The following is an 18,936-nucleotide window of genomic DNA, read 5'->3' as shown; positions in this document are numbered from 1 at the left end:
CAGAGACAGCTTGCAGACGGGCTGAGGCTGCATCAGAAAGGGTGGGAACATTTTTTAATTTTTTTTTTTTTATCGCGAAGTTAATTTTCAACAGAATATATATAGAGACATTTTAGACACGATAAAGTAGAGCCCACACACACAGCCCACTCCTGCCTGGTCCCAGCGCCCACCAGCTTGCTTCCCGCCTGCCACTCTGATGGAGGCTGCAGAGAGCTGGGGTGGACCCTCGATCCCCGCAGGCCCAGGGTTCAGATGGGGGTGCTTGTGCTAGTCCCTGCCATCCCAGGAGTCGGAAAGGGGTCAACCCCACTCCTCTAGGAGGTGGCAGGTGACCACAGCAGAGACAGATCAGGCCGAGTCGCCCACGCGACTGCCGTCTCCACTCTTCCCAGACTCGGTTTACCTCAAATGCTGCTTCTCACGCAAGCTAGCTGTTCGACCTTGGACTGCCACGTGGCCCCCACGGGGCCCAGTTTCCTCCTTGAAACAAGAGCACGTTCCAGCCAAAGCTTAACTTCCACCGAGCCAGCCTCCATCGTGCTGAGCCCGGAGCCCTCAGTTTCCTCCTTTGTAGTGTTAACTGCAGCACGCTGAGGCCAGGCAGGGACACAGCAGGGACGCAGCTGTCTGTCTGCCTTCCGGGGACCTGGAGAGGACCAGAGCCCCGAACCCAGCCTCGGCCTAGGCATCCAGGCACCGCCCTCCTGGGCGTGGCGCAGGAGCCTGGGCTCCTGGCAAGGAAAGGGTGCGGGGCTGGGCTTCGGCCGGCCCCCGGGGGAGCAAGTGGGGCGGGGCCGCCGCGCCCGCCTCCTCCTCCTCCTCCCGCCGCGCGGGCTCAGAGCGGCGGCAGCAGCGGCCGCGGCGACAGCTCCGGCGGCTCCCGCTCCGGCTCCTGCGTCCCCCCCGCCCCACCCCCGGGCCCCGCGCCCCGACCCCGCCGCCGAGCCTGCCGGGGGGCCTCGCGCGCCCCCTCCGAGCCTCACGCTGCAGTTCCTGGCCGTGCTGCTGGCCGCGGGCATGCTGGCGTTCCTCGGTGCCGTCATCTGCATCATCGCCAGCGTGCCCCTGGCGGCCAGCCCCGCGCGCGCGCTGCCCGGCGGCCCCGACAACGCCTCGGCCGCCGGCGCCCCGGGCCCGCAGCGTAGCCTGAGCGCCCTGCACGGCGCGGGGGGCTCGGCCGGGCCCTCGGTGTTCCCGGGGGAGCCGGCAGCCAGCGTCTTCCCGCCTCCTCCGCCGGCCGGGCCGCTGCTCAGCCGCTTCCTCTGCACGCCGCTGGCCGCCGCCTGCCCGTCGGGGGCCGAGCAGGGGGACGCGGCGGGCGAGCGCGCCGAGCTGCTGCTGCTGCAGAGCACGGCGGAGCAACTGCGCCAGACGGCGCTGCAGCAGGAGGCGCGCATCCGCGCCGACCGGGACACCATCCGCGAGCTCACGGGCAAGCTGGGCCGCTGCGAGAGCGGCCTGCCGCGCGGCCTCCAGGACGCCGGGCCGCGCCGTGACACCATGGCCGACGGCGCCTGGGACTCGCCCGCGCTGCTCCTGGAGCTGGAGGACGCGGTGCGCGCGCTGCGGGACCGCATCGAGCGCATCGAGGTGAGCCGCGCGCCGTCGGAGGGGGTGGGGCGCGGGGTGGGGCCGGCGCGCGCGGGTCCCGGGTCCCTGGGGGCTGCCGTCGGGTCCCCCGTAGCCCGTTCCTGGCAGGTACCGTGGGAGCATCCTGGTCTGAATCACGGGTGACCGAGGCACGCGAGTGGGAGAACGGCGTCCGCTCGCGGTGGGAATTGCCTGGGAGGCAGGCGTGGGGATGCTGATGCTTAGAGGTGGGGATCTCCAGATGGCCTTTTACCGGAACACAGAGCGGCACCCGCGCCATAGTCTCCTACTCCTCTCAAGCCCAAGAGTGTCTGTCCCGTTAGCGCCAACCTGAGCGCCGCTTCCCACTCTCCGGCCACGCCCAGCTTTTTATACCTGAAGCTCTGGGCTCTTGGGAGTCTGCGGATGACTTCCCTCCAGGGATCCATTCAGCTCCCTCCTCCTCCCTTTCCGGGGCAGATGCAGGGGCAGTAGGGACCCTACTTTGGGTTGTGTGTGGGGCTAAGCCCTTGGATTGATCACACCTATGGTTCCCTCCCTCCCTGCTACAAATTCCCGGTCTGGAGAAGTATGAGTGAGACAAACAGATTGGGCAGGGTAAACAGCAAGGAAGCCTTGGCCATCCCCAGGCAGGAACTGATTTCCAGACACTGGGTATTCTGTGAAGGAGGGGAGAGACAGGGCAGACGCTACGGCGAGCTAAATGGTGGGGGGGGGGGGGGGGCGCATGCATATGGCTCCAAGTTCAATCTGAGGGTGCAGGTGGGAAGGTTATAGGCCGCACCCCAGGAGCTGCTCACATCCCCACCTTCAGGCATCAGGCCACAGTCTCCCCGCACCACCCCTAGGGCGTTCACTCCCCTCATGGAGATGAGAAAATCCAACTCAGACCTCCTGAGCTGAGTGGTAGAGAGGGAGGCCAGCCAGGCCAGCACCCCTCTTCCCTGCCCAGGGGTGAGGTTCCTAAAGCCAAGGACCAGACAAAAGCTTTAGTCTCCTCACCTGTAGGACGGTGATAATGTATGTCTCACCGGCTGCTCCAGCTGCAAAGATAGAAAGTACATAAACGGAGCAAACTCTGCCTTTAAGAAGACTGTACTAACACGAAAACCATTTGATTTTCCCCTCAACTTTCCCTCGCTGCGCTAGCCCTGGCACCACAGATGGCACAGGTGGCTCCTCCCACGTCTGTACCTCACAGGGCAGGGTTGACCCTGGCCCTGATCCCTGGCACCTGGCTCTTGGCAGGGTGGGCTTCCCTACAGTGGGCCAGCCCGAGCCTGAGAGATCCTGGTGGCTGGGACTTGGCAGCGGCTCAGCTTCCCAGGCTCGGGGAGCCCTGGCTTCCCCACATTCACCTTCTCGTGTTTGCTGAGGGCGGCGGACACGCAGCTGCTACCAGCTCTGATTTTGGAGCCTGGAGGCAGCCAGACCTCCGGTCACTCTGCACTCTCGTTGGGGACTCGTGCACATCTAGGCCACTGGCTGGTTTCTCTCCTCTCTTCTCATCCAGGATGGGTAAAAGCTCAGATCTGCAGGGTCTGCCGTCGCCCTTGCAGTCTCCTGAATTCACTCTTGCCAGTGTCCCCAGAGGTGATAAACTGAAGGGGTTTTCCAGTCTTTGCCTTGCTGGCCCCTTTCCCCCTGCCACAGCCCCCCCATCTCCAGGTCCCTCCACACATTAACACCTTCTCTAAGATTCTGTCCTCCCAGAGACCTTCCCTGACCATACCAGGACCCCACCGCCACCACCACCCATTTGTGCACCTCCCCCTCCCCCACCACCCATCATGTACCTCTGGGTTACCCCTGTTCCTTCCAACCAGACCTGATTTCAACAAGTGGAGAAGTCAGGCTGGCCTTTTCCTCATAACCATGTTTGAGGACTTCAGGGAAAAAAAACAAAACATTTTTTAAAATGTATTTATTTTTATTGTTCACTGGAAAAAGTCAACAAGTTTGGGGAGAAACTTCTCAGTTAACCCCCCACTATTTCCCCCTCCCCTTTTGCAGCCCCCTGATACCAGCCCACCTGCAGGCACAGGCCAGGGCAGAATCCCCATTCCACACCCCCCCATCATCCATCTGCCACCACTTGGCTCTGTGGCTGGGGCTGGGTACAGGTTGCCTCTGATTCTTCTCTTCTGTGGGCTGTGGCAAAGTTGTTTGTTTCTTCTTTCGTCTGTTGAAGCGAGCCCTTAGCTGAAGTCCCAGGAGAGCCATTCCCAGGTCAGAGGATGTTGGCTTCTCTTGACTATGGCCAGGAACCACTTTCCAAGGCAGCCGGTCCACTTACGTGGCATCTGGCCATGCTGGCGTGTCTCAGGGTTGCCTTTTTTGTGTGTGTTAATATATGTGTAGGGTAAAGATTTTCCTTGACATCAACCCTGTCCTCTGCCGCCGCCCCGCCCCCGTCCTGGAGCAGAGCCAGGGCGGAGAGCACCCTGATGGGAATCCCAGCGGATGCTGGGTTCAGGGAAGCCACACTTACTGATGTTCTAATAGTGATGGTCCGGATTACTAAGCACTTACCGTGCATCAGGGAACTTGACAGCATCTCATTTAATCCTCCCTTCACTCTGTGGAGGAAAAAAAACCATTTCTTTCCTGCAGATAAACCAGACTCAGAGAGGTTAAAACACTGACTCCGGGTCACCCAGCATCAGAGCCTGGATTTGACCTATCGGTGTCTCCCTCCAGGGTCCTGCCAGGTTCTTCACGTTGACTCTGCGTTCTGCAGGGGTCAGACATTTCCCACTTCCAAGACAGTGAGGACACAGAGGAGGGCAGTGCCCACCTCCATCTTTGGGTACTAAGTGGGAGCTTGGTGCTGGGCAGGCCTCGGAGGCTGGCCAGCTGGTGTGGAGGCTCTCCTGGGGCTGCCGGGAGCAGCTGGCCCTTCTTAGGTATGTATTATACATTAGCCCCTTCCTTCTGCCACGTGAAATAGGCCAGGCACGTTTCTGCCTCGGGAAGAGGAGACCTGAAAGCTCAGAGTCTGAGGGATGCAATACAGGCAGAGCTCTGCCCCTTGCCTCTGTCAGGGTTCCCAGGGTTCTAAAGTCATCCTCAGCTGTATAATAAGTTCAAGGCCAGCCTGGGCTACACGAAACTCCATCTCAAAAAAAAAAAAAAAAAAAAAATGACAAACCCACAGCAGACCAGATATTTCCTAGATACCTTGCCAGCTCTATATGCACCCCTCCCCTGGGTGGGGGCAGCTGCACTGGGCTCACTTATTGCTTGGAACACTCCCTTTCCAGACCTCAGTTTACATGTCTGTAAGGTGGGTGAGCTGGACTAGGAAAGGCCCCTAACCCGAGCCTGTAATTGCAGGCCCTTATCCTAACAAGAAGCCTGGCTTTGTAAATCTAGGACCTGCCACCGCCATGCTGTGACCTAACAAGCCTTCTTGTGTCTGATCCTCAGTTAATGTCCTTTTAGAAAGCCCTCCAAGAAAGAGAGGCCCTTCCTGCTGTCAGAAACACACTCCTTATTTCTGAGGTCTACCGTATATCCGAGAACTGTAAGGGTTCACATGTCTCCCTTATAAAGGACACGAATCTCCAGTGGACAGGGTCTGGACAGAGATATGTGGGCACCCAGGGAAAGCACTCCTAGGGTGACAGCTAGAACCTTCTCAGGCCCCCAAAGTCACTGAGGTCCCCTCATTCTGGCCGTAGTCACCGCTGGTGGTTTTGCTTGTATTGGAACCTTGAGCGGTTCTGTTCGTGAGCCACAGGTCAGGTGTCTGCGGCAGCTGCCACTGCTCCCTGTGCGGGGGCACTGTCATCTGCTTATCTGAGGACGGACCCTCGGGTTCTCTCTGACACCAGCGAGAAGCCGCTGTGAACACTGTGTGGTCTCCTTGGGTGGCCACCAGCCCTCGTTTCTGCTGGCCCTGCCCCCAGCAGTGGGACGCCCGGGTGCCAGCAGGGACATAAATTTAGCATCGGTAGGTACTGTGACACATTTTCCCAAAGTGGCTGTGAGAGTCTCCACACCCACCCAAGAGCGAGCCTCGCCCACCAGGCCTGGTCATCTGCAAGCTTCCCCGAGCTGGTGGGTGTCAGGGACTCAGGACTCTGATGGTTTAAACGCGTATGGTTCGGCTAATCCACGATGTCAGGCACTGTTCCACCCTGGAGGTCTTCGTCTGTGGTGGGATAAGGTCAAAGGTTGGGCTGCTCACCAAGGAGTGAACTTAACAGGGCATCCCCAAGATGGCTTGAGCGTCTTATCCCCATTGAACCCTGAGGACAACCGTTGAGCTTATGTGTCCTCCGTGGCTCGACCCAGGGAGACTAGGATCAGAGAGACCCAGGGACTTACTTGTATTGGGGTTGGGACAGCGGGTCCCATATTTGCTGAGGACACCAGGGGAGGCTCAGCCTCATCATCAGGGAGTGCGCACACGTGGCTCAGCTGGCTTTTGGATCCAGCCATCCAGCTCCAACCCCACCCCTCTTTCTCCTCAGTAAAGATAACCTTAATAGTAACGACTGCCCGAGAGCCGCTTGTGATACGCCGGACTTGGGTCCCGCCCTGCATCTCATCACTTGCGCCCCAAATGTGGGACAACACAGCCTGACTTTCACAGATGGCCGACCGTGAGGGTCGGAGGGCTGAGGAGCTTGCTCAAGGTGAGAAATGCAGCAGCTGTGCAGACCGACCGACCAGTCAGCGGAGGGTCGGTGACCGTCACGCCGACACCACACCACTGGATGAGCGAGGGAATGAGGGCTCGGAAGCTTGGAACCCCGTTCCCTTCCTGGAGCATCTTGGCCCGGGCGGCAGGGGAAGCTGCCATCTGAGAGAGCAGGCTCTCCCTCGGCCAAGGATGGGGTGGGACAGGAAGAATATTCCTGGCAGGAGGAACGCCATGTGCTGGGGCCTCAGGGCGAGAGGGCACTGGGGTGCTGGGGGCACGGGCACCTTGTTTGGAGTCAGCCACCTCACCCCCGCCTTCTGCTGGCGTCACCTGATGTCTGGTAGTGCTGACCACCCCGCCTCGCTTTTCTCTCAATGCAGCCTGACGAATGGTTTCAGGGCTGCACGCAGAGAAAGGTGAGTCCTTTCAAGGCGGTATTTATTTGTTTATTTATTTACTTTTTGAGCCGGGATCTCATGTAACCCAGGCTGGCCTTGAACTAGGTATGTAGCCAAGGATGACCTTAAACTTCTGACCTGCCTGACTCCACCTCCTGAGGGATCACACACAGCTTGTGCAGGGCCGGGGCCGTCTGCCGACCCAGCGTCGTCTACAGTCCCCTTAAGACATGTCCCAGGCCCCCTGTGGGCTCCGAGATAATATTGCTCTTGTGCCTCAGGGAAACTGAGGCAGGCATCTTTCCATAACAAACCACTCAGCTGGTAAAGGCAGGGGGCAAGCTGGTAGGACTCTCGGAGTATGTGCACAGTGGAGTGAAGAGGCCTACCCTGCTGTCCCCAGAACCTGAGCTGAACAGGTGGGGGAGGGGACAGGGCATGGGGGCAGTGACCTGTGCGTGGACCCAGAAGTCCGGCCCTTCCTCTTACCCCGTCGCTTGTACGAGGCCAAGGCAGGTGGCTTTCCCACTTCTTTCTGCACCTCGGCCATGTCGCACTAGCAGGACCCTCCTATGGGGTCACAGCCTGCCTTTCTCATGGCCGCTGAGACCGTCCCTTTAAGCCTCGTAGCAGCCAGGGCAATATTACATACCCACTTGGCAGAAGAACGAACTGACACTCAGGCTGTGAGGGTTGGTTTGAGGAGTGGGCATAGGACACCCTCTCTGAGCTGCAACATCCCGGTCTCTGACTCAGTCCTCAGGAAGGGAAAGCATCTGAGAAATTTGCTCCATGTCAGCAATGCTGTTGCTCCTGGTGGCTCCTGTTGAGTGCTAAGGAGTCCTTCCCCCCCTCCCCCCCTCCCATTAGCTCATGAGCGGCTGAGCTGGGCCTAGAACCCTGGGCTTTGGCTGTAGGCCCGCATATGATAAACTCCACCACGGACTCTCATCAACGCACCTGGAGTCCAGCCCACCCCCACTTCCTGCCCTATCAGGCACTGAGTGGGGGATAGTGTGACATCATCTCCGCTGTCCCCCTGCCGTCTCAGGCTAGGGCCCACCTGGCATGAGGCCCGGAGCCCACGCCACACAGCCTGCGCTGTGGCAGATGGAAGCGGGATGGGATGGGGGCGTCGTGTTTCTCTGATTCACATGCTGGGGTGGGGGGAGGCTGCTGCCTGGCCCCCGGACCCCCTCCTCCCTGGCCTCCCGGTGCCACCAAACAGGAGCTTTGACAGAGGACAGCTTGTCCGCTCCCCTCCCCCAGCCACCTGTGTGTCCCCTTGAAGGAAGCAGCCAGACTCCTACAGTGTAAACAGTTCTGTCCTGGTCACTCCAGGAAGGGAGGGGAGGACACCAAGCTAGAGACAGGACAGTGTCCGTCAGCATTTCCTAAGTACCCCAAGCCTCCGGGCACAAGCCCCACCCCTGGTCAAGTCAGACTGTTTCAGCCTCAGTGACCCAGCCCTGGCCTTGCTGGTCATTTGCTTGGTGACACTGGGCATGTCTCTTAACTCTTCTTGTGACGAGGGGACAATTGTGCCCCTTGTATCAATGTGACCTGGGGCACAGGAGCTGCTGTGGTGATCAGTGCTGTGGCCTCAGGCTGAAGAGGTGCAGGGTTCACCCTCAGCCTTGCTCCTGTCCCTCATGAGCAGGGGGATGGTCTGGCACCATCATTCTGCCTATAAGCCGGGGCTCTGCAACACCCCACGTGGTCAGGGCTGTGTCAGGCACAGGGAGAGAGGCCCACAGCCTGGCTGGGGGGTTCGTCAGCCACAGTGTTTCAAGGGAATGGCTTGTGTTGAAAGACACCAGTGGGACACAAGCCCTAGCCACCCTTTGGACCTGTCATAGCAGGGAGGCTCAGGGGAAGTCACGGGGAACACTGGAGGGGTCAGACAGTTCATCCTGCTCACTCCCACCAGCCACGGGCTCCTCTCAGAATCTGCCATGAAGCTTACCCCCCCCCTCCCCGGGAGCCCTGCACCTTCCGTGTCCCATCTGCCCCCAGCTCTGCTGAGTGGCTCCCACATAAGGTGTGAGGGTGCCTCAAAGGACTGGGGTCTTGGGCAACTTCAAAACTGCCTCTCACCTCTGCTCAGAGAATCTTCCCGATTTGTTCATTGACACGAATAAACACCTACTGTGTGCCGCAAGCATCTACTATGTTCTGTGGTCCTACTGTGTGTCCCAAGCACTGAAGATACTACTGAGCTTCCATTCTTGGGGCCTAAGCCAGGAGCCCAGGTATCACTCGCTGCCTGGACCCCTGAGGAGTGTGGAAGCATTGAGCCCTGAAGAAGTTGGGGGGACTGCAGGGGATGAAGGAAGCTAGAGGAATTGTGACATCCAGTTTGGCTCTTCAAAGCTCTGCTGACGCTTCTGTGATGGGCTCACCAGTCTGAGCCTGTGGCCTTGCCTGCCTGACTCAGTTCCGCCCAGTTTAAGACAGGACAAAGAGGACTCTGACCATGGGCCTCATCCTGGGCTGGAGAGAGGGTGTCAGCCTGCCTTAGGACACCCTGAATTCGAAAGACACTGGCAGCCAGCAGGCTCTGTTTACTGGTGTTTGCCACATAATCCACGTCAGAACGGTTCCAAGATGATTAGTGTAGTTGTTTCAAGAGGAAATAAATTCGGAATAGTCTACAGGCTTTCCTAGCATCGTACAGCAGGTTGGTTCCCAAGCTGGGCTGGAGTCCTTGGCTATCACTTGAGTCTGGGATTGTTCCCACAATCCCAAGATGACGCTACTAGAGTCCCATCCGGACAACCAGGCCTCAGCCTTGGGTGTGTCCTGGGAGGCCACAAATGGCCATAGCAGGCCCTGCTCTCAACTATGTCCCAACTTGTGCCCCAGGGCCCAGCCACAGAGGGCTGTTGAAGCTCCCAGTGTGGTCCTTTCCCACTGCCAGGCTGTGTTTGTGCGAGTCCTCACAGCGTGCAGGCTCTGTCTGTGTAGGCTGCCTGCCATCGCTACCAGAAGCTAGGCTCACCTATGATGGCGGGCGGGTCAGTGGCACCTCCGTGTGACATCACCGCCCTTCCTTTTCCCTCTGGAGCAGCAGGAACTCCCAGCCCGTGGGAACCTCTCCTCAGCGCCAGCCCCAGCCGTGCCCACTGCCCTGCACTCCAAGATGGATGAGCTAGAAGGCCAGCTGCTGGCGAAGGTGCTGGCGCTGGAGAAGGAGCGTGCTGCCCTCAGTCATGGCAGCCACCAGCAGCGGCAGGAAGTGGAGAAGGAGCTGGATGCCTTGCAGGGGCGTGTGGCTGAGCTGGAGCACGGTAGGTACCAGGATGTAGATGGCTGAGCTGCCAGGCCCTGTTATCTGGCTGCATCTTCCAGAGAGAGGCTGTGGAATGTGAGCCGGACAGCCTGCTGGGGAATCTCTGTCACTTTCAAAGTTACCGCTGACAATTGTCATTTCTGGCTCTGCTGGGCCCGGGCGCTGGCTGTGTAATGACACACTGGCTGATTTAATCTTTGCTAACTGCAGGGCTTTTCACAGGTGAAGACAGTGAGTTTGAGAGAGGTCAAGTGATTTGTCAAAGGTCACACAGCTGGTAATTGGATAGTCTAGACGTGTGACCAGATCCCTTAGACTCCACGCCATGCAATTAGCCGTCTACAATTAGGGCTTTGAGAGAGAGATCTGTCGGCCTTCCGCCGTGTGTTTAACCTTCAGCCTGGCGACTGCCAGGGGTCAGAGAATCGTAAAGGACAGCGTGTAGGTGTAAGTATCAGGACCCCCTGGGTTCCGAGTCTGTCCCGGGCTTGCTCTACTACCTCGAAAGGCCTCGCTGTCTTCACCTGAGAGATGGAGGGGCGGGATTAGAGATTTATGAGCTCTCATGGGCCCTAAACAGGGGAAGCTGGGACATGGCTTAGATGTGGGACAGAAATTCAGGAGAAACTCAGGTGACTTCCTGGAGGAGGGGGTCTTGAGCCAGCTTTGGGGAGCAGAAGCAGAAAGTACTGGTGGGAGCCAAGGGACCATGCTGGGTTCAGCTGTAAGGAAGCAGGGGGCCTGGGGCCCTCCAGGGAGGCGCCAGGAACTGTGGCAGCGGCTTCCATCCCCACTCAGTCTGGCTCCTGCCCCTGCACACCAGCACTCCCTCCCCAGAACCAGCGGAAGTGCCTCCTCTCCTAGCTGACTGCAGGACAGAGGTGGACAATCATGGTGGGGTCCCCACGCTCATCACCTTCCATCCCGGGGCTCCGTTCCTGTCTCTAAACGGAGCTGAGTCTTTGACTCTTTGTTCAAATCTCAGCCCTGCCGCTTACTTTTGTGTGACCTTGAGAAAATAACCTCTGCGTGCCAAGGCATACACCCAGGAAGCGAGGACCATAACAGTGGCTGCCTCGTTCGCATGCGAGGCGCCGGCCTGCCGCCCACAGCGACCACCCAACACTTCTTAAGTAGGTGAACAGCTGCCAATAGTCACGATTGCAGCTAGTGTCCGACCTATAGGCCTCCCAACCCTCGCGGTGTGGAATGGAGAATGTTTCATTCGCCCATTTTACTGAAGAAATGGAGGCGCCAGGAGGTTGCGTCACAGGTCAGAAAGGAGTGATGGTGAGATCTGAACTCGGCATCTGAATTTGAGAGCCCCTGGGCCTATCTGAGTCACACCTCTCAGCCCGGGGGGCAAAAGAAGGCCCTTGGTACACACCCCCGCCCCGCGGGTGGCCTGCAGCCACCAGCCCTCCTCGTGCTGTGTCCACTGACCCCGCCCTGTCCCTTCCAGGGTCCTCGGCCTACAGTCCCCCGGATGCCTTCAAGCTCAGCATCCCCATTCGCAACAACTACATGTACGCTCGCGTGCGCAAGGCGCTGCCGGAGCTGTACGCCTTCACCGCCTGCATGTGGCTGCGCTCCAGGTCAGGTGGCTCCGGGCAGGGCACCCCCTTCTCCTACTCCGTGCCCGGGCAGGCCAATGAGATCGTGCTGCTGGAGGCCGGCCTTGAGCCAATGGAGCTGCTGATCAACGACAAGGTGGGCGGAGCTTAGGGATGAGGGGCAGGGGACGGCTGGGCTCCGGTTCCCAAAGCACAGTGCCCTGGGCAACCTAGTTGCTAAACGTGGACTGACACTTTCACCCTCCCGTTCGCCGTACTCAGCACACATTAAACACCTACTGTGTGCCACGTTTGGTTCTGGGAATACAGACAAGCCAGACGCAGGGCTGGCTAAAGAAAGGGGAACAGAGAAAGGTGTCAGTACCAGGTCGTCCAGCTAGAGGCCAGTCTTCAGGCATAGGTACTCCGAGCCCTGTGTATCAGACTCCATTCTGAGGGTAGTGCTTGAGTCGTGGCTGTTTAAGGTGTCCACTGGGTGATCTCATTTACCAGCCTGTGCCTCTGTTTCCCCATCTGTCACGGGCTCCAGAATTTTCTTTTTTACTTTTACTGTTCTGCCCCTAAGTCGCCCGCTGTCTGTCCAAGATTAATGTAGGCTTCCCAAAGCTGCCTCCTGCCTGCCATTTTTTTTTTTTCAGCCTAGGGGATGCGGAGGTTTTTTGAGATCCCCTGGAAATGCAAATACCACGGGTCACATTCATCCGGGACCAGCCCACAAGCTATGCAGCTGGGGCCCCCGCTGAGTGTCCAGGAGACAGTGGCCCAGGGGGTCAATGTGTTGCCCTGAGGTTCCCAAGGTCACCGTGGTGACCGTGCTCCGTGTGGAGAGGGCTGTCCTGCCCCCCTCATCCCTGTCTGGCAGAGGGTAGCACTAGGCTCGCTAGTTGGAGATTTCAGCACCCTGGACAGGGCGCCGCTCCGCCAGCCTTTTTCCTGCCTGTGCGCCTTCGCTCTACTGGAAGCACCAGGTTTGCCACCCACAGCGGTTTCTACGTTCTTCCAGGCTGGCTTTTGTCGCCACATTCCCCTCCCCCTGGGTCTCCCCTGCAGCTCCCAGACTTTTTTTTTTTTTTTTTCTGATGGCTGTCTCAGAGCTCTGACAAAATACTTGACCAAAGCAGGGTAAGGAAGTGTTTGTCCTGGTGCACATCTTGGAAAGGCGGGGCAGCAAAGGCAGCTGCAGCTGTCAGGGCCGGAGTGTGAGGAGGCTGGGCACATTGCAACCACAGTCAGGAGGCAGAGTGAGGCGAATGTGGGCTCTCGGCTGATGTCTTGTTTTGAGTCTGTCTGGAGCTCCAGCCCATCAGCCACATTTGGGGTAGGCCTTTCCTCAGCTGGATCTCTCTAGAGACCCCCTCAGGAGTGGTAACGCATGTCTCCTGTGTGACTCCAAATCCAGTCAGGCTGACGGTGGAGATAAACAGGCACAGACAATGTTGTCCCTAAAGCCTTGCTCCCCCAAGCGGGCATAACTTGTTCAAGGCCATGCCCAGATCCACATGGTAATGGGTTTGGAATGGAGCCTGACACCCGGTAGGCATCAGAGAAGACCGCATGAAGTTGTGATCTCAGAGCATTTGTCAGATAAAGGAGCCTTTTAAAGCCACAGACAAGCAGCTTCACCTCACAGACCAGTGCCCAGCCATCACCAGCGCCCTCCAGAGCACTACGAGCAGGGTTCCAGCTCCAGTTTAGGCTCATGATTGATTAGCCATGTCTGCCCCTTGGGTCCAGGAAGAGGCAGCGACTGTGTATTCTCTCTCCTACTTTACAGAGGAGGCCCTGAAAGGAAAGAACTCCCTCCCCAAAGTCAGATAGCAGGCTGATGGCAGACTCTGGGACCCACCCAAACTCTGAGTCCAAGGCTCATTCTGTCCACACTAGTGAATGAGCCCCACTATGTGCTGGATACTGTTTTAGGTGTGCAAGGGAAATGGGTTTGTGGACACTCTCCCTATCAAGCCCTGAAAACAGAAAAGACAGCCCTAGTGACCTGAGGGGAGCTGCTTGGTGGGGGTCCTTTGGGATGAGGGAGACAATGGTTGGCATTCAAGTCAGGCCTTGGATTCCATCCATGGAGGAAAGAAAGCCATAAGGCTGGCTGCCTAGTTAAGCTACCCCACTCCTCCAGCCTTGGGCCTCTCACACGGCTTTGGGTCCTGTGTCCAGGTGGCCCAGCTTCCCCTGAGCCTGAAGGACAGCAATTGGCACCATATCTGCATCGCCTGGACTACGAGGGATGGACTGTGGTCTGCATACCAGGACGGAGAACTGCGGGGCTCTGGGGAGAACCTGGCAGCCTGGCACCCCGTCAAGCCACATGGCATCCTTATCCTGGGCCAAGAACAGGTAAGGCTCAGGGAGAGCACATCAGGTCATTACTGCACCCGCTACGGGGTCCCTGACAAGGGAAATAGCAGTGAGCATCCTGTCTGAGCCGCCAGTTTGCAGATGGGCAGCTGAGAGCTAAAGTGGTGGGTGGGGCCGGAACATGGGATGAGGCCTTGCTAGAGTAGGACATGAACCTTGAAGGTGAGGCTAGTGCCTTGGGTGGGGCTGGAGCCTTGGGTACCAGGCTTTGAAAGAGACAGTGCCTGGTTCGATTGTCTCTGCCCTTGTCCCCTCAGTCCATCTCTCTCTCCTTTCTTTGTCGCTCTCTCTGCTCAGGATACCCTGGGGGGCCGATTTGACGCCACCCAGGCCTTCGTTGGTGACATTGCACAGTTCAACCTGTGGGACCATACCCTGACACCTGGCCAGGTGCTGGGCATGGCCAACTGCACTGGGCCACTGATGGGCAATGTCCTCCCCTGGGAAGATAAGCTGGTGGAGGCCTTTGGAGGTGCAAAGAAGGCCGCCTTTGATGTCTGCAAGGGGAGGGCTAAGGCATGAGGGGCCACCTCGTCCAGGGCCCCTCCCTTGCGTGTCACCTCGGGGACCTTGAAGGGGCACTTCCCTCCTCAGCCTGTCCATGTGCTGGCCTCCCCCTCCAACCCCCTGACCCCCAGCTGTACCCCCCACCTCCCCTTAGGGGCACCCACACCTCCAGAATGTCCTGCCCTGGATGGATGTCCCCCCAGCCACCTGGATAGGGACCAGTATCTCAAGTCAATTGGTCCAACCTAGGGGAGGAGAGACAGTCCCACCTCATGGCAATATATTGATTTGGCCTCTCCCCTCACATGCTGTCCCACCAGTCATGTCGGGTCTCACTAATCCCAACAACATCCCCTGAGGAGTTGTGGGTAGAGGCGGCCTTTGACCCTCTCATCCCCTATGCTTCAACATAGGCCTACATCAGGCTTGAAGGGATGCCAGAGATGTATGAGGTCCTCTGTCTTCCTCAGTTGCCCACAGGGGCTGCAGGGTCATCATGCCCTCTTTCCCCCTCCCTCCCCTCAACAGTTTCATTGTGTGTTGTGGTTTGAATGTCGGTTCAATGTCAGTTCAGGCTCCACCTCAGCTGCCAGGAGTTCCCTTCCCAGCTCTTACCCTAACAGCTAGGGACCAAGACCTCGGAGGCCAAAGGGCTGTAATCACCCCCTGTGCCCATTGGCAACTTTGCCCATCAGCATGGTTGTCTGCCCCCTCTGTGCCCAAGACAGGACCTGGGTCGCTCTAGCCTCGCCTGAGAGCATCCAAAGCAGAGCTACTATGACCAAGGAGACACTGCCCCAGCAAAGCCTGGTGGGTTAGCCACCGGAACAGCTCCTGCATGGCCCTGGAAAGGATGAAAGATGCTAAGGGGGAGAGTGGGACACCGAGTAAGGGAGAGGACCTCTTAGTTCCTGCAACTTGCTGTGTGGCCTTCTGTAAGAACCAACCCTCTCTGGCCTGGCTTTCCTCCTTTCTGAGCTGAGGCCGTAGTGTTGGTTACTTCTGAGAATGCTGCTTTTGGGACACGAGATGGGCCGTGACATCTGGTGGACAGAGAAGACAACCTGAAGGCCCAGTGACTTAGCCCAGAAGGTTCTGGAACTGGATAGCAGATGGGATCAGGCTAGGCAGGGGTTAGGCTCACAGCTGGCTCAGAGGGTCAGGATCAAGGATGAGGTTCAAGGCAGAACAGACACACATAATCATCAGCTCCCGTTGGATCCATTGCCCTTGCCCTTCTGAGAGTGTATGAGCTGATGGCTTCCTCGTCCCTGCCTGTGAGTCCTTGCCAGCTCCCCCAGGAGCCCCAAAGAATGCCAGAGCTGAGAGAGACCATCTATTGTAAGCTTTGCTTGTGGAAGATGGGAATGAGCTAAGAGAGGGCATTTAACTTATCCAGGATCAAACAGCACAACACGGTGGGCCCAGGGCTTCTGAGTCTTTTCAGTGCCCTCCCCTGTGTGCCATGGTGTCTGTCCTTGAGCGTCTTTGAGCCCAGCCTGTAAGTGCGCAGGGAGACGTTTGAGGGGATACATGCTTTCTCACAGGGCATCGGAACAGTCTTTATGGCACACCCAAACACATCGGCAGCCTCGGGAGGTAAGGAAAAGAGCCCGGACAGAGAGACAGCTGAGGATGCAGGGTCCTGCTGATCCTCTCCCAAGTGTGGTAGTGGATGCTGGCTGAACCAGTGGGTACTGGTGCCTCCTGCCCCACCCCCCATTCTTGTCCCTGTCTGTGCTCTCCATGGCCACTCAGCCCGAGACATGACGCAGGAGTGGGGGAGGCTGCAGCCCGTGCCAGGGAGGGAAGCATGTCCAAGACTTGCCTCTGGCCTGCAGATCTGTGTTTCCATTTTGAGAGCAGCCATGCGGCTCAGCACCTCCATCCCCATCCCCTGAAGATAGTTGCAGAGACTTTACCCAGACTTGCTGAGATCCCGGTTGCCCAGTAACAGCCAATGACAACAGCCCCAGTGCTGGGTCAAGTATCTGTCTTGACGAAGGTTGTTGCTGGGTGACAGCTGGATTCGGAACTTAGACCTCGGGGACTCTGAGCCTCACCAGGCTCTTGCTGTTGTTCTAAAAGAGGCAGCTTTAGAGGAGGCCTTGGGAAGACAGTCTTAGGAAGGATGTAGCAGAAACTGCCTGGTCATTTGAGCCCACCAGACATACCACCCCAATCCTCTCTGCTCTGTCAAGGTGGTGATGAGAAATGACACCTCAGCCACATCTCTGTCTGGTCACTTTGTCCCACTGAGCTGGCAGTGTCCCAGTACCCAGGAAAACCCCCTTCTACCTGCTCCACACCTGCACAGGTGAAGACAGCAGATAAGCCTGGGGCTTCCTAAGCATTAACACTCAAACATCCACAGCCAGAAAGGCCCTGGTTAAACACCAACCCCATAGCCCAGGAGGCGGGGGAGGGGGGAAATGGAAGCCTGGGGCAGGGCTCTGAGTATGGCTCACTGGGGAAGGGGCTGGCTCTCTATTTCCAAAGCCCCTACCTGCAGCTCCCAAGCACAGCCAACAAGATAGCTGTGACCCCCAGCTGCCCCTGATGAAGATAGAACGAGGCTTGTTAGACAGCCTTACACACTGCGGCTGCACAGAGCGCTGTATCCGCACCATCTGCTTTATTCTCGAAGCACAGTTACAAAGTGGGACTGTTCTTAGCCTTGTGATGCAGGAGGCGAGGATGCGCCTCAGAAAGGTAAAGCATCATTTGGCCAACTGGCAACAGTGCGGATTTCTATTTGGAGACAGGTTACAGTTACAAAGGACTGTGCCACCTCCTTCACGGTGCAGAAGGAGCAGAGGCGTAGTGTGGGGCTCAAGGCCATTGAGGGGTCTCTCACCTCCGCCCAAGCTCAAGCTGAGCTGTAGTTTTCAGGGCAAGAAAAGAGGATCTCTGGAGTCTGGTCAGGAAGGCAGGGCGGAAGTGATGCTTCCTCCCCCTGTTCTGGGCAAGGCCTATGTCAGGTGCACTAAGCTGTTTGCTGCCAGATTCCCCACCTTTGAACATGTAGTGACTTCTCCCAAGTCCCAAGGGACCATCTCACCATGTATACTCGTGAATGGGGACCACAGACTGAGGCAGGAGAATCTGTGCGAGGGAACTCAATCCTTGTAGATGAGGAAGCTGAGGCCTGGCTGGGGAGTGCAAATGACCCTTGAGGCTTCTCCAGAACACACAGTGACCCCTCCCTTCCCCCCAAAACTGGGTCTCACCTACAAGTCCCAGCACCTTTGGCCTAAGAAAACCCGAAGAAAGGTCTCCTCCCAGATGAGGGACTACTGTCCTCACCCCTTAGCTCCAGCTGCCTGCCACCAAGATCCTACCCCCAACCCTACCCCCCGTCCCTGTTGGGTGGAGAACGGGGCGCCTTCGCAGGCTGAGCAGCCAGCAGTGAGCATGTGAAGTTGTGGGACACTGTGAAATGAGTGCCCTCCACTGCCCTCCCTCCGCACTTTGCTCTATTTTGTATATAAGTGACATGAGATGCTTTGTATATGTGTGAGTGTGTGTGTGATCTGTGTCATGGGTTTTTTGTTACCATTTTTGTTTTTGTAAACTTGAATGTTCAAAATAAACACGTGGTTTACTCGGAGGAGGCTCTTCTTTAATGTGGGAGGTTGGGGGTGGGAGCCACTTGCCCCACCTCCACAGAGCAACATCTGCCCCTAGCCTCCCCCAAAGCCTCACCCAACCATATATATAGCCCCCTACCTGGCCAGACCAGTTCCACCGAGCTAGGCTCAGACATAGAATTTCCAAGGATTTCCGAGAAAGGCTGCAGAGAAGCAAGTCCCACGTGGAAAGCGCCCCAGTTCTAACTCGGCTTTGGCCTCATTCCCAACACCCCTTCCCCACCTGTGCCCCAGTTCCAGGATCCCTGCCCGTTGCTTAGGACCCAGTCTTCCTGAGTCACACGCCCAGACCCCCAGAGAGCTGCATCTCCTGTGGTGGGGGCCTTAGGAGGTCGTCCAGGAAGGGAAAGACTATGGTAACAGCCTCTCTGCTTCCCGCTTTCCTCTTCCCTTCTCTCCCCAAGTTTTGTCCAGGCTCCTCAGGTGCCTCCGACCTCTCAGGCAAGAACTAGAGTCCACAGCGTTTCAAAGGGCACTTACCAGCACTGTCGCTGTTCCCTGCTGGACTTCATCTCAAGTGGTGACCTTTGGAAAGTCAGGGTAGCAGGGCAGGGTTTGGGGTTGTGCATACCAGCAGGACAGAGCTTCCTAAACTCCCAGGAGTGGATTTAGCCCTGGAGGAGACAGCATACAGGAGAAGCACAGTGGAATCCGCTGCAACCTCTGGGCGCTGGTGCCTTCCAGGTTTGTTTTAAAATACAATCCCGGGGATCTGCAGGCAGAGACACCCGCAACACCGAGCTGCTGGCCAACACTTCATCCCACTCTTCCTGCAAAGGCCCTCTCCCCCTTTGTCCCACCGAGCTGGCACTGTCCCACCACCCAGGGAAATGTCCTTCCACCTGCTCCACACCTGCGCAGGTGCACACAGCAGGCAGGCCTGGAGCCCCATCAGCATTAA

General features: G+C 57.8%; 1 protein-coding gene across 1 annotated transcript; it reads left to right on the top strand.

The window, feature by feature from the left end:
- Window positions 1-915: 915 nt before the first annotated feature.
- Window positions 916-17,995, top strand: Nptxr (neuronal pentraxin receptor; the record flags this gene model as incomplete). The annotated part of the gene is made up of 5 exons (XM_055602967.1): window positions 916-1,593; window positions 9,713-9,932; window positions 11,397-11,644; window positions 13,678-13,857; window positions 14,176-17,995. Coding segments are annotated over 5 exons (1,551 nt in total), but the record flags the coding sequence as incomplete, so codon positions are not given.
- Between the last annotated feature and the right edge of the window lie 941 nt (window positions 17,996-18,936).

The sequence above is a fragment of the Psammomys obesus genome, unplaced genomic scaffold (assembly GCF_907164565.1).
Source record: "Psammomys obesus unplaced genomic scaffold, mPsaObe1.curated_primary_1811, whole genome shotgun sequence".
In the NCBI taxonomy this organism is placed as follows: Eukaryota; Metazoa; Chordata; class Mammalia; order Rodentia; family Muridae; genus Psammomys; species Psammomys obesus.
Note: the sequence above shows the minus strand (reverse complement) of the source record. Positions and strands in the feature narration are given on the sequence as shown.